This window comes from Physella acuta, unplaced genomic scaffold, assembly GCF_028476545.2.
Source record: "Physella acuta isolate Inbredline_101_S28 unplaced genomic scaffold, ASM2847654v3 ptg000229l, whole genome shotgun sequence".
NCBI classification, from domain to species: Eukaryota; Metazoa; Mollusca; class Gastropoda; family Physidae; genus Physella; species Physella acuta.
Genome location: NW_026731748.1, coordinates 28625 through 44323, shown reverse-complemented (window position 1 = coordinate 44323; position 15699 = coordinate 28625). Strand labels below are relative to the sequence as shown.

Here is a 15699-nt window from a genome sequence, read left to right as displayed (position 1 = left end):
TGAGTGACATTAGGTGTGCACTGAGTGACATTAGGTGTGCACTGAGTGACATTAGGTGTGCACTGAGTGACATTAGGTATGCACTGAGTGACATTAGGTATGCACTGAGTGACATTAGGTGTGCACTGAGTGACATTAGGTGTGCACTGAGTGACATTAGGTATGCACTGAGTGACATTAGGTGTGCACTGAGTGACATTAGGTGTGCACTGAGTGACATTAGGTGTGCACTGAGTGACATTAGGTATGCACTGAGTGACATTAGGTGTGCACTGAGTGACATTAGGTGTGCACTGAGTGACATTAGGTGTGCACTGAGTGACATTAGGTGTGCACTGAGTGACATTAGGTATGCACTGAGTGACATTAGGTATGCACTGAGTGACATTAGGTGTGCACTGAGTGACATTAGGTGTGCACTGAGTGACATTAGGTGTGCACTGACCATGACCCTACAACTGTGTCATGTTTGTGGGAGAAAAAAACAAGGATCTACATTATTTTGAATTATAGTCAATAACTATGTAGCTCAGCTAGGCTACTTCAGATAGTTTTTTTATTTTTTTATTTAGAGTAACTTCTTGTATTTAAAATATTAGCTCTATTAAACTATTAATAAGTACAATAAATAATAGTGTGACACTGCTTTAACTATGATGCAACTTAAAGTTTCGTTCCCAAATAATTTCCTATTTTTTCAAAGTTAGGTCATATCTCTGTTATTTGCAGCCAACATACCACATAATATATGCATTGTGCAGCCAATAGATCACTTACTAGTTTTATCTTAGGTGAAAGTAATGAAACTGAGCATCGATACAAGTATGTTGGTGCAATTGGGCTATTCATCATTCATTTCCAAATTTTCCGTGTTTTGGATAAACGCATTTTCAAGCTGATATGGGATATGTATCGCAAGGTTTGATATAAAAATATATATATGCTAATCAAATATATTACTTACGTGCTGTTTTACAGATTAGATATTTGGTTAAATGATCATATAACTGAGTTAAATATTCTCTTTACAAGTATTTTTCTTCTTTTCAGATTCCTTGTGTTCACCTGATTGGGAATGTTGTATTTTCTCCCAATGAATTTGTCCTTCTAAGGTTGCCCAATGCCAGTCAACTTCTAGAACGTAAGGCTGTACAGGCTGCCTCACAGCAAAGTCAGGCTTGGCTCACTGCTCGTAACCAGATGTTAACCAGGTCAGAACTTGATGGGTAGAGTTAGGCTATTCTAACAGCTTGGTTGGGTTAGGCTATTTTAACAGCTTGGTAGGGTTAGGCTATTCTAACAGCTTGGTTGGGTTAGGGTATTCTAACAGCTTGGTAGGGTTAGGCTATTCTAACAGCTTGGTTGGGTTAGGGTATTTTAACAGCTTGGTAGGGTTAGGCTATTCTAACAGCTTGGTTGTGTTAGGGTATTTTAACAGCTTGGTAGGGTTAGGCTATTTTAACAGCTTGGTAGGGTTAGGCTATTCTAACAGCTTGGTTGGGTTAGGGTATTTTAACAGCTTGGTAGGGTTAGGCTATTCTAACAGCTTGGTTGGGTTAGGGTATTCTAACAGCTTGGTAGGGTTAGGCTATTCTAACAGCTTGGTTGGGTTAGGGTATTTTAACAGCTTGGTAGGGTTAGGCTATTCTAACAGCTTGGTTGGGTTAGGGTATTTTAACAGCTTGGTAGGGTTAGGCTATTCTAACAGCTTGGTTGGGTTAGGGTATTTTAACAGCTTGGTAGGGTTAGGCTATTCTAACAGCTTGGTAGGGTTAGGGTATTCTAACAGCTTGGTAGAGTTAGGGTATTTGAACAGCTTGGTAGGGTTAGGGTATTCTAACAGCTTGGTAAGTTTAGGGTTAGGGTATTCTTACAGCTTGTTTCCAATTATTGAGAAGACTTGAACATTCTTAATAGAGTTAGTTAAGCTAACAGTTTAACTTAAAATGTTTAGTACTTTTTTCTTTTGAATCATACAATTTTAACACCCTCATTACCATAATATACTCAAATTGTAGGAATTTGGAATTAATATTATTAAAAAACAAATTGTGATTAAAAAAACATTCACAATACCATCAAGTCATTCACAACACCACATAATCATTCACAATACCACATCATCATTCACAATACCACATCATTATTCACAATTTCACATCATCATTCACACAATCACAATATCATTCACAGTACCACATCATTGTTGTATGCATGAATGTGTGTCATGTTTGTATACTGCATGTGTTTTTTCCCATGCATGTGTCTTATGCTTGTATATTGTATGTGTTTGTGTCATGCTTGTATACTGCATGTGAGCATTTCTCAGGGTGTATTCACAAAGATATTCACATATTCTATTTTGGTTTGAGAAAGGTATTTTGTGTGTTTAAAATGGATTATTCTAGCTTAATCTTGAACAGAGCTTGATGTTAGTTCACTTCTTGATTTTTTCCAAGAGATGTACAGACCTTAAGTACATCAGTAGCTGCATGGATGGTGCGCATGGAAACTACATTTGAAAAAGGAGGTACACTAATGGAGGACTTAAATAACAGATGCATTGTCTTTATTCAGGTCAGTCTTATTTTTTAGATGTTTGTCTTTATTCAGGTCAATTTTGTCTTTTAGCTGTGTGTGATGTAGATGATTTTTTAAATATCACTGTAATGTATATATGTGTAAGGTTAGGGGATCTACCCTTCTAATGCAGTATGATATGAACACAATTCTAAGTTGTACTACCAAACAATCTACTCAACTCTAACCCCCTAACTAATTCACTGCTCTACTGATTTCTAACACTTAACTTTGTCCCACTTTTTCTAACTGCTGCTTAACTCTGACCAATTGCAAACTCCTGACTCTTAGAGTTAGGACAGTCTCACATCTCATTTCTCATTGGTTCTCATCTGCTAGCTCACCCTAACAGAGCCTCGGTACAAGTCCAATTAAAAAAACATTTACATAACTTTACATTTCACCCTAATAGAGCCTCACTACAACAAGCCTAACTTTACATTTCACCCTAATAGAGCCTCACTACAACAAGCTTAACTTTACATTTCACCCTAACAGAGCCTCACTACAACAAGCCTAACTTTACATTTCACCCTAACAGAGCCTCACTACAACAAGCCTAACTTTACATTTCACCCTAATAGAGCCTCACTACAACAAGCCTAACTTTACATTTCACCCTAACAGGGTTTGCTTCATGCGTACAACATAAGTCATCTGATACGGACTGTGATGAACCTGCATGTCATCTTAAGCAAACCAATGACCAAAGCAGCCGTTCTTTCATTGTGTAGACTTGTTGAGTTGCTAAAGGTATTGACTTGTCTGTTTGTACCCCAAACCTAACCGATGACTTAAGCTTTTTTTTCTACAAAAATTTAGTTGTCCCTTGTGACTATAGCCAGTGGTCATGTTATGGGAATCAAACAGTGATCAGTTTTTCTGAAATGCGACATGTTATATGTTATCAAATGCACAGAGTATCATTATAAATTAATAGATCTATAATGATGAGAAGTGCAGGGCAAAAAGTAATGGGTGTAAGATGTTCCAAAAATAGGTGAACTCTGCTGCATCTGCTATTTGACAGTCTACTCAAAAGGGTGTTTCTTATCTTGTGGTAATTTAATTTAAAATATTTAAAAACTGAGCTGAGAGGCCATGATTGGATGGTAGAGCGTATGACTGCCTATCAGAAAGTCTCAATTGTTCAGATCCTTGGCTTGAGTCTGTAGGACATCCCTGAGTCTACCCAGCTCTGATGGGTACCCCGCTCATATAAGAAAAGTAAATACATCTGGGCATAGTGCTGACCCCGCTATCTCTTCATATGCTGTGGCTATAGAAGCAGGTGTTACTTCATATGCCATATGGACCGACAAGTCCAAAATTGTAATTGTACTTGTTTTTATTTTAAACAGCTAAATGAATTATAAGTTTTATTAAAAAAAGACTACTCAAATTTTATTTTAGTATTGAAATGACTATATTATTTTTAAAAATCTATTTTAGCATATTTATATAGCATTCACACTCATATTTCAATCATTCTTTGTTGAATACACTGTTATTATACTTATATATACCTAAGTCTATAGAATACATGTTTGTTATACTTGTATTTATCCTAGTCTATTGAATACACATTTCATCGGAGGACTATGCTTGTGACAGAATCTATCAATCACATTATCCAGTATCTTAGCTTCAAGGCTCTTAGTGCAATTGGCACAGCCAAGGTAATGCTCAACATGCCAAATTATCACACATATCAATACATTTCACATATCACATTCTTAACAAAAATGTGTTTAATCATCTTTAAATGTTGTATCATTGCATGTTGAGTTATTATAATTATTGTGTCCATCTATTACTTGTTTAATTATAATGTCCATCTATTACTTGTTTAATTATAATGTCCATCTATTACTTGTTTAATTATAATGTCCATCTATTACTTGTTTAATTATAATGTCCATCTATTACTTGTTTAATTATAATGTCCATCTATTACTTGTTTAATTATAATGTCCATCTATTACTTGTTTAATTATAATGTCCATCTATTACTTGTTTAATTATAATGTCCATCTATTACTTGTTTAATTATAATGTCCATCTATTACTTGTTTAATTATAATGTCCATCTATTACTTGTTTAATTATAATGTCCATCTATTACTTGTTTAATTATAATGTCCATCTATTACTTGTTTAATTATAATGTCCATCTATTACTTGTTTAATTATAATGTCCATCTATTACTTGTTTAATTATAATGTCCATCTATTACTTGTTTAATTATAATGTCCATCTATTACTTGTTTAATTATAATGTCCATCTATTACTTGTTTAATTATAATGTCCATCTATAACTTGTAATTATAATGTCCATCTATAACTTGTTTAATTATAATGTCCATCTATAACTTGTTTAATTATAATGTCCATCTATTACTTGTTTAATTATAATGTCCATCTATTACTTGTTTAATTATAATGTCCATCTATTACTTGTTTAATTATCACCTCTCAGATAAACTTGAGTGAAATAATGTCAAACTCGCATTTTTTTTATGTCCATACAGTTTTCTTCTCACCATAAATTTTGCTTCCTAAAGTCTACTTTTACCATTTGATCATCTCCATCCATTTTAAACCACTCCCTGTATACAAGTGAAGGTGTGTGTGTTTGTCTTTTATGCATAACTACACATAGCATCTGATCAGCATCAAACTTCTGGAATTTTTGAGAATACACCTTTAAGGTCTCCTTCATTAACATTTTTTTGGAGGTGCGATGCACAGGCAGTAGTATGCACATATGTGCCCAGAGTTCCCCAGCAGCTAACAGCACCTGTGATCCATTGATTGGTTGTCCTGCACAGTGGTCAGCGTTAGGTCAAACTGTACCAGGTGCATTTACAGGTGCCAGGTGCATTTACAGGTGCCAGGTGCATTTACAGGTGCCAGGTGCATTTACAGGCACCTCAGTTTTAAAAATTTCACACACACTTCTAAAAATACATGGTTGATACGGAAACGTATCATGTCTGATATTTTATACAGAAACGTATCATGTCTGATATTTTATACAGAAACGTATCATGTCTGATATTTTATACAGAAACGTATGTCTGATATTTTATACAGAAACGTATCATGTCTGTTATTTTATACAGAAACGTATCATGTCTGTTATTTTACACAGAAACGTATGTCTGATATTTTATACAGAAACATATGTCTGATATTTTATACAGAAACGTATGTCTGATATTTTATACAGAAACGTATGTCTGATATTTTATACAGAAACGTATCATGTCTGTTATTGTACACAGAAACGTATCATGTCTGATATTTTATACAGAAACGTATCATGTCTGTTATTTTACACAGAAACGTATGTCTGATATTTTATACAGAAACGCATCATGTCTGATATTTTATACAGAAACGTATCATGTCTGATATTTTGCACAGAAACGTATGTCTGATATTTTATACAGAAATGCATCATGTCTGATATTTTATACAGATACTTATCATGTCTGATATTTTATACAGAAGCGTATGTCTGATATTTTATACAGAAACGTATGTCTGATATTTTATACAGAAATGCATCATGTCTGTTATTTTACACAGAAACGTATGTCTGATATTTTATACAGAAATGCATCATGTCTGATATTTTATACAGAAACGTATCATGTCTGATATTTTACATAGAACGATATGTTTGAAATTTTATACAGAGAAGTATCACGTCTGATATTTTATACAGAAACATATGTCTGATATTTTATACAGAAACGTATCATGTCTGATATTTTATACGGAAACGTATGTCTGATATTTTATACAGAAACGTATCATGTCTGATATTTTATACAGAAACGTATCATGTCTGATATTTTATACAGAAACATATGTCTGATATTTGATACAGTAACGTATCATGTCTGATATTTTATACAGAAACGTATCATGTCTATTTTATACAGAAACATATGTCTGATATTTATACAGAAACGTATGTCTGATATTTTATACAGATACTTCTCATGTCTGATATTTTATACAGAAATGTATGTCTGATATTTTATACAGATACGTATCATGTCTGATATTTTATACAGATACGTATCATGTCTGATATTTTATACAGAAATGTTTGTCTGATATTTTATACAGATACGTATCATGTCTGATATTTTATACAGAAACGTATCATGTCTGATATTTTATACAGAAACGTATCATGTCTGATAAGAAATACAGTGAGCAAAGGCTGGATGTGTTGTCTGCACTTGTACTGGCAGAATCTGCTTTCAATGGACCAGGTAATTTTCATCCTAAACATGTGATAATTATGTATTTCTGATGCTTTAGAAAGTAAAGAAAGATGATAAATGTTTAGTTTTTATGCTTTTAAGAAAAAAGAAATGTGATAAATATTTTTTTTATTCTTTAGGCAGTAAAGAAAGACGTCTGATTGTTAAACTAGCAATGGCAGTTGGAACAAAATTGGTAAATATTTAGTTTGGACTATAAAAACTTTATGGTTAGGGTTTAAAGAAAGATGATAAATAGTTTGGACAATAAATTCTTTAGAGGGTTCCACTACCAAATACTGTGAGGGTTCCACTACCAAATACTGTGATGGTTCCACTACCAAATACTGTGAGGGTTCCACTACCAAATACTGTGAAGGTTCCACTACCAAATACTGTGAGGGTTCCACTACCAAATACAGTGAGGGTTCCACTACCAAATACTGTGAGGGTTCCACTACCAAATACTGTGAGGGTTCCACTACCAAATACTGTGAGGGTTCCACTTCCAAATACTGTGAGGGTTCCACTACCAAATACTGTGAGGGTTCCACTACCAAATACTGTGAGGGTTCCACTACCAAATACTGTGAGGGTTCCACTACCAAATACTGTGAGGGTTACACTACCAAATACAGTGAGGGTTCCACTACCAAATACTGTGAGGGTTCCACTACCAAATACTGTGAGGGTTCCACTACCAAATACTGTGAGGGTTCCACTACCAAATACTGTGAGGGTTCCACTACCAAATACTGTGAGGGTTCCACTACCAAATACTGTTAGGGTTCCACTACCAAATACTGTGAGGGTTCCACTACCAAATACTGTGAGGGTTCCACTACCATATACTGTGATTTAGTCATGATCAGGGTTGAATCAACTTGACAGAATACTTGACAGGTTGATTTACACTTCAACTGTCATCAACTCAGTAGACAATTAGAATAGTCATAGAGAGACACCGATACCCTCTCACATCACAAGCCTAGATCCAACTGCTTCACTATCATTTTCTACATCAAACCTCACCAAATTTCGTAAATGTCAGACTTACTTACATTCAATTTCTCTACACCACCGATCATTCCACCTTAACCTAACTATTCTTGTAAACATAACTCATAACATAACCCCCACCCTATCCCTCTAAGCTAATTTTATTTAAATACAGTTCATAAACATATTTCAATACAATTTCCTGACACACTATGCCTAACAGTTGTAGTTCTAAAGCAGGGGTCGGCAACCTGCAGCTCGCGAGCCGCATGCGGCTCTTTTGGTGTCCAGTTGCAGCTCCTTAGCTCCATGCACAAATATTAATAATCATTTTATTTTATCTTCAAAACTCATTAAAATATTAGTCTGCATCACCCGGTAATAAACGATATAACAATAGATATAAACAATAAACATTCACTATTATATTAGAATATTTAGTTACTCCCTATCTCAGTGTACTTCCTATTACATTGTCCATTCCGAATTGAAACATTCAAGTTCATAGAAACTAATCCAGCTAAGTGTAAAACTGAAAGGAAAACCCAGTGTATGTCTTGCTTTTTTTTTTCAATACAAGGTGAGCCGTAAATTACTTAATTACGAAAAATCTGAAAAAAATATCGTTAAGAAACCAATGCTACTATTCAATCACTTCAGCATTACTATAAATAAAAGGAAGGATGTTTTCACTGAGAGATTTGAGCTATTCAAAACAAATGCAAGTACTCTGACTTTCATGGTAGATCCTCTCAACACAAATTCTAATGAGATTATTTCATATATTCAAAGCTATTTATTTTTAAATTATATGTATATAGTATGATATTTGTTTAGGATATTTTATATATATATATATATATATATATACATACATATATATATATATATATATATATATATATATATATATATATATATATATATAATATATATATATATATATATATATATATAATACTAAACAAATATACTATTGACATAAAAAAGTTAGTGGCTCTTTAAAAACCGGTTAATGTTGTAAATTGTAACTTTTGGTTCTTTCGTCTCAAAAGGTTGCCGACCCATGTTCTAAAGTCATGATGTAGTTTTAAACTTGACAGATTAAAATATTTCAATATGTCATTCAGTGGTGTAGCCAAGATCGTCTTATGGGGGGGGGGGGGGTGTTCAAATTTTTTCCAACATATATATATATCTATATTATATTTCTATAATATAATGCTGCTGGTAGTGTGTCAGTCCTTCCGTCATCGCTATAGATTTAAGAACCATAAAGAACCATAGAAGTAAACATCGCACCATGCAGTGCTCTTACATTGCATCGCATTGTCTTATTGTAAGTAATAGAGTGGGGTTTATTTATATAAGAACTTAAATTTATTTTATAATTGCTACAATTTTTCACTCTATCACATAACGTGAAGAAAATATTAAATACACGCACATTGCTAAAACATATTAAACTGATATATATAATATTCGTTTAGATTCCTAGAAAAAGTAGAAACATTTTAATAACAATAGGGTCGAAAAAACTAATCAATTAAAATATTTAATAGTTAAGCCAGGGGAGTTAATTTAAAAATAATCCAACTCACACTAATAATAAAATATATGAATGCAAAATCTGCGGAAGTCCAAAAGAGAATTATTGTTGGAATAATATAATTAGCAAAATGTGAATGCAAATTCTGAAGACGTGTAAAAGGACTTAATTGTTGGAATATTATAATTAGCATAGATTGATAAAAGGCAATCTTTTATTTATTTTATTCACTGAACTGTTTATTAATTATAATTTTTAATCAACTATTCCACACTATTATCCACGCGTCATCGTGTTCATTAGGTGCAAATCTCTTATGATAAATTTTTAAAATTTAAAGTATTTGCATTTGTGTTTGCATTGTGTTTGTGTTTTCATTTGTGTTTTTATTGGCATTTGTTTTTTCTTTTGTGTTTGTGTGTTGCGTTTGTTTTCGTTTGTGTTTGCATTGTGTTTGTTTGTATTGTGTTTTCTTTTGTGTTTGTGTTATGTTTGTGTTTTCTTCCGTGTTGTGTTTTCTTTTGTGTTTTTGTTGTGTTTGTGCTGTATTTAGTTTTGCTCTGTTCCCAAGTTGGTACATTTAAAAAAGATTTATCGTGGGTGAGCATGGGTATGCAGCTAGTATATATATATATATATATATATATATATATATATATATATATATATATATATGTATACTAGCTGTATATCATTGCTTCGCTACGATGTAAAATAGATTGAAAGTATTACTGTGAAGAAATAAGAAAAAACGCACAATGTAGGCCGACAAAACAAAACAATTTATCACTCTAAACAAACAAAAATGAACGCAAGACAATTTATTTTGTAATCCTTATAAAAAAACAATTTGACATAATGATTTCTAGAATATTAATTAAGACAAGCTAACTAGTGGAAATAATCACTCTCTGAATATACATGTCAGCGGTAGATAATACCGAAAAAAAAACTTTATTATTCCTACGGGTACAACGTGAAAATTTATTATCAACTAGAAAAACACATTGTTCAGTTTACAAACAGAGATTGTACACAGCAGTCTCTTCGCGGGGCTTGAGTGGTCCCGATACAGGTCTTGAGTGGTCCCGATACAGGTCTTGAGTGGTCCCGATACAGGTCTTGAGTGGTCCCGATACAGGGCTTGAGTGGGCCCGATACAGGTCTTGAGTGGTCCCGATACAGGCCGCAGTTGTTGACACAATGTTGGTTCTCCGCCGCCTCAGCACAACACCTCTCAACTCCAACTCACAGGTTTCTCGTCTCTGGTTTCTTAACGTCTCCACTTTAGCATGTAGGTGTAGGCTGGTTCGCTAAAGTCTCCGCTTTAACATGTAAGTGTCGCCATGAAGCATACATGGAACAAATGTTAATGTATAAACAATGAAACAATGATATACTTATTGCTGAATCTGATATCCAGTCTGGTCTGTTAAAGTCTCCGCTTTAGCACATAGGTTTCTCTATGAAGAGTACGTGGAAAGATGTCATCAATCCTTTTACAATGATAAACTTCTGGTAGGGTTAACCAGGTAGGAGCCGATCTGCCCGGAGCTCCGTGTCTCAACCCTGTAACATCGTTCATGGGTTCTCGTGTCGCACTTCCTGCGCACACACTCTGACATGTAGCCAAATGGGGGGAGGGGGGTGGGAAGAAAGGAAGAAGGGGGGAGGTGGTTGCACGAGATGGTTTTACCGTCACAATACATATGTGTAATTCTACAAATTTAATTATAAATGTCAAAACAGATCAATAATTACTTTAGTATGTAATATAGTTGCTTTACACTATTCGTTTTTACAAAAATATATATATATACAATATATATATATATACAATATATATATATATATAAATATAAATATATATATAAATATAAATATATATATATATAATATATATATATATATATATATATATATATATATATATATATATATATATATATATATATATATATATATATATATATATATATATATATATACAATATATATATCTATACAATCAGAATTAAATATATTGTCATCATAAATACTAAAATATTACAGCATAATGAAAGTTTTTGCAATCAGAGTTGGTATAAAAACACGCTTTTCAATCTAATACATAAACTAAATCTAATAGGTGGAACATTCTGAATAATAGCCAACATATGTCTAAAATATTGGTCTTGCAGTTAAGATCATTCAATTTTTAATTAGCTACTGTTTTTGTGTTCTTTAAAGATCACTTTTACTTTCTCGTATATACGAAGTATAGAGAAAGTATTGTAATCGTGCAAAAAAAAATAATCGAGATTTTTACAAATCTCGACGTTTTACACCTCACTGATACGGAAAAACATAATTTTGCAATCTTGTCCGTGTGTCTGTGTGTGTGTGTGTCTGTCTGTGTGTAAACACGATTACTTGAGTACCGTTAGAGCTAGGTTGATGAAATTTCATATATAAGTTTTTTATCGAAATCGTAGATCCGTATCAACTTTTGAGCGATTTCCGATAACCGGAAGTGGTACTTTTTCTACTTTGAATTTTTCAAAAGCCTATAACTTGAGTACTATTTCAGATAGATAAATGAAATTTCACATGTAAGTAAAAGATATAATTCTCTACCTTCTGTCAAATTTTGAGTAATTTCTGTTGACCGGAAGTAGTAATTTACGCTATTTCCGATTTCTCAAAAAACGCATGCAAATTTAAAAAGTAATAATAATATTGCGCACTATTATGCACATTTTCTTTTGGCGTTTGCTTGGTGCGCAATTCTTTTTTCTACGAGATTCTATTCTATTTTTTTAAATTTTAAGTAATTAAAAATCATGTCTGTATTCCGAGTTATATAAAAATATTCGAGAAAGTTTAGGGGAGATCACTCCCGGTTTATTTACATAATGATAATGTATGGGTTAGATCAATGTATTGATCACACACCTCTTTACTGGTAATTGCAAAAAAAATATTTACAGAGTTTTACCTGTTTCAAAAGCTATGATTCTGGCGGCATGGTACTTTGGTACCTCGTTACGCATTTTCCCAAATGTACTTAACAGATCCGTTGGGGTGGGGGGGGGGGGGGGGGTGGGGGGGGAGGTTCAACTTAATTCACCACTGTCTGGTCACTTTAGGTCAATTATCCAACCCAGCGTATACCTAGGTGTGACATTAATGATGCTCTACACAACTAAGGCCTGTCCCATTTTAGGGGGGTGGGGGTGGGGGTACGAAACGAACTCAGAGTGAACATAGCGTCAGTTAGATGGCTGTTCTAAACATACATATACTATTATACATATATACTGATTCAGAAATAGATTTAAATAAGTAACAGTGGTACTATGACAGTAACAAATTTTTTACAGAGGTGTCCATTGGGGGGGGGGGGGGTTGTAACGGCTGAATGGGTTGGGTCAGCACCAAGGCTGCACTGATCTTTATTATTTTTACACATATCTTAATCAGTTTTACACAAATTTAAATAAGTTTTACACACCGCCTAATTAGTTGCAGACATTGAAATGCAAACAATTGTCTCCACAGAAAGCATTCAAGGAGGATGAGTTTCAGAGTCTGGATGACACAATTCGAAGGCTTGATTTGATCAGTGAACTCAGGCCCAAGTATTCCTTTTTTTTATTGCTAGAGACTTAAAAATGTTTGAATGTGAAACAAATGGCATACATTTGGTTGGATAAAATTTTTTCAATGTCCTTGGTTTTTTATTTTGTCCAATATCAAATCATTCTACCTTTAGGAACTTTAGCTCTCATCCTTATGAACAAATGAAATGTGAATATTAAAAGAATGAACCAATATGAATAAGATTTATAAAGCAGGATTATTAAAAAACCTATTTCAGGATCCGAGAGGCTTGTGACTGTAGTTTCATCTACTGGCATCGTGTCATCTTCCCATTATATCTGGATGATTTGTGTGAAAATGTGACTGACACTCATAGAATACATGTAAGTTTGATAGAGATGACATAAAAGCCTAAAAACCTTTGTATTCGTTGAAATAGTTAAATTAAACCTTACTCTTGGTTGAACCAGCAAATAGTTAAGTTAAACTTTATTCTTTCAGTACATGTTTGCTGCACTTAGAGACTGTGTATCTCAAATGAAAGTTGCACGCCATCTTGAATCAAGTGAAAAACTTCTTGAAGCTTTTGATAGAGAAATTATGAGGAACGTAAATGAGGTAAGTAGCATGGCTTATAAAATTGACATTTCAATTGAATTTTTATCAACCAGCATTTGTTTTATCATCCAGCATTTGTTTTATCATCCAGCATTTGTTTTATCATCCAGCATTTGTTTTATCATCCAGCATTTGTTTTATCATCCAGCATTTGTTTTATCATCCAGCATTTGTTTTGTCATCCAACATTTGTTTTATCATCCAGCATTTGTTTTATCATCCAGCATTTGTTTTATCATCCAGCATTTGTTTTATCATCCAGCATTTGTTTTATCATCCAGCATTTGTTTTATCATCCAGCATTTGTTTTATCATCCAGCATTTGTTTTATCATCCAGCATTTGTTTTATCATCCAGCATTTGTTTTATTATCCAGCATTTGTTTTATCATCCAGCATTTGTTTTATTATCCAGCATTTGTTTTGTCATCCAACATTTGTTTTATTATCCAGCATTTGTTTTATCATCCAGCATTTGTTTTATCATCCAGCATTTGTTTTATTATCCAACATTTGTTTTATTATCCAACATTTGTTTTATCATCCAGCATTTGTTGGAGCCATTGTGTAGATCTATTGAGACTGACCTGCGGCTACATATCCATCTTCACTTGCAACTGGATGACCGTAACCCTTTCAAAGTTGGTCTCCGTGACCTCTCTCATCTGCTCCAGGTCAAGCCCATTCGCTTTTTCAATAGGACTATTGATATGAAAAGTAAGTTTGTTGTAGTTTTCAATGAGGCAATTGATATAAAAGTAAATTGTAGTTTTCAATAGGACTATTGATATGAAAAGTAAGTTTGTTGTAGTTTTTAATGAGGCAATTGATATAAAAATAAATTGTAGTTTTCAATAGGACTATTGATATGAAAAGTAAGTTTCTTGTAGTTTTTAATGAGGCAATTGATATAAAAGTAAATTGTAGTTTTCAAAAGGACTATTGATATGAAAAGTTTGTTGGAGTTTATAAACTTTAAGGCTACACTGTCAAGTAACACTCATGGAGGTAGCAGATCCAGTATAAAGCTACAGGTGATGGTAAAAAACTACAGGCTTACAGGTGATGGTAAAAACCTACAGGTTTACAGGTGATGGTAAAAAACTACAGGCTTACAGGTGATGTTAAAAACCTACAGGTTTACAGGTGATGGTAAAAAACTACAGGCTTACAGGTGATGTTATAAAGCTAAAGGCTTACAGGTGATGTTATAAAGCTACAGGCTTACAGGTGATGTTATAAAGCTAAAGGCTTACAGGTGATGTTATAAAGCTACAGGCTTACAGGTGATGTTATAAAGCTACAGGCTTACAGGTGATGTTATAAAGCTAAAGGCTTACAGGTGATGTTATAAAGCTACAGGCTTACAGGTGATGTTATAAAGCTAAAGGCTTACAGGTGATGTTATAAAGCTACAGGCTTACAGGTGATGGTATAAAGCTAAAGGCTTACAGGTGATGTTATAAAGCTACAGGCTTACAGGTGATGTTATAAAGCTAAAGGCTTACAGGTGATGTTATAAAGCTACAGGCTTACAGGTGATGTTATAAAGCTACAGGCTTACAGGTGATGTTATAAAGCTACAGGCTTACAGGTGATGTTATAAAGCTACAGGCTTACAGGTAATGTTATAAAGCTACAGGCTTACAGGTGATGGTAAAATGCCCTGTACTTTGAACTTTTTTTTTCTGTAATTCAGGTCATGTGTCCCACTATCTGAACAAAACTTTCTACAATTTGACCACTGTGGCCCTGCATGATTGGAAAACCTATGGAGAAATGAAAAACATGGCTGAACAAAAATATGGTCTTTCTTTGATGGAGTCTCACCTCCCAAGCCAAACTCTGGAGCAGGTTAGGTTGTTACTTCATCATTAGTTTTCATACCCCAATACAGGAGCAGGGGTTACTTGATTATTAGTTTTCATACCCCAGTATAGGAGCAGGTGTTACTTCATCATTAGTTTTCATACCCCAATACAGGAGCAGGTGTTACTTGATTATTAGTTTTCATACCCCAGTATAGGAGCAGGTGTTACTTCATCATTAGTTTTCATACCCCAATACAGGAGCAGGTGTTACTTGAT

General features: G+C 33.7%; 1 protein-coding gene across 4 annotated transcripts in view; it reads left to right on the top strand.

Moving 5' to 3' along the window:
• LOC131938026 (WASH complex subunit 4) overlaps positions 1–15699 on the top strand; it is a 50418-nt gene that overhangs the window by 17258 nt on the left and 17461 nt on the right. For all 4 annotated transcript variants that reach the window (XM_059295847.1, XM_059295848.1, XM_059295849.1 and 1 more), the window contains 12 exons: positions 792–919; positions 1051–1211; positions 2460–2577; positions 3208–3333; positions 4152–4259; positions 6784–6874; positions 7006–7061; positions 12954–13033; positions 13273–13378; positions 13497–13613; positions 14161–14329; positions 15312–15466. In XM_059295847.1, coding sequence (XP_059151830.1) covers positions 792–919; positions 1051–1211; positions 2460–2577; positions 3208–3333; positions 4152–4259; positions 6784–6874; positions 7006–7061; positions 12954–13033; positions 13273–13378; positions 13497–13613; positions 14161–14329; positions 15312–15466 — 1415 coding nt within the window. The remainder of the gene's footprint in view (positions 1–791; positions 920–1050; positions 1212–2459; positions 2578–3207; positions 3334–4151; positions 4260–6783; positions 6875–7005; positions 7062–12953; positions 13034–13272; positions 13379–13496; positions 13614–14160; positions 14330–15311; positions 15467–15699) is intronic.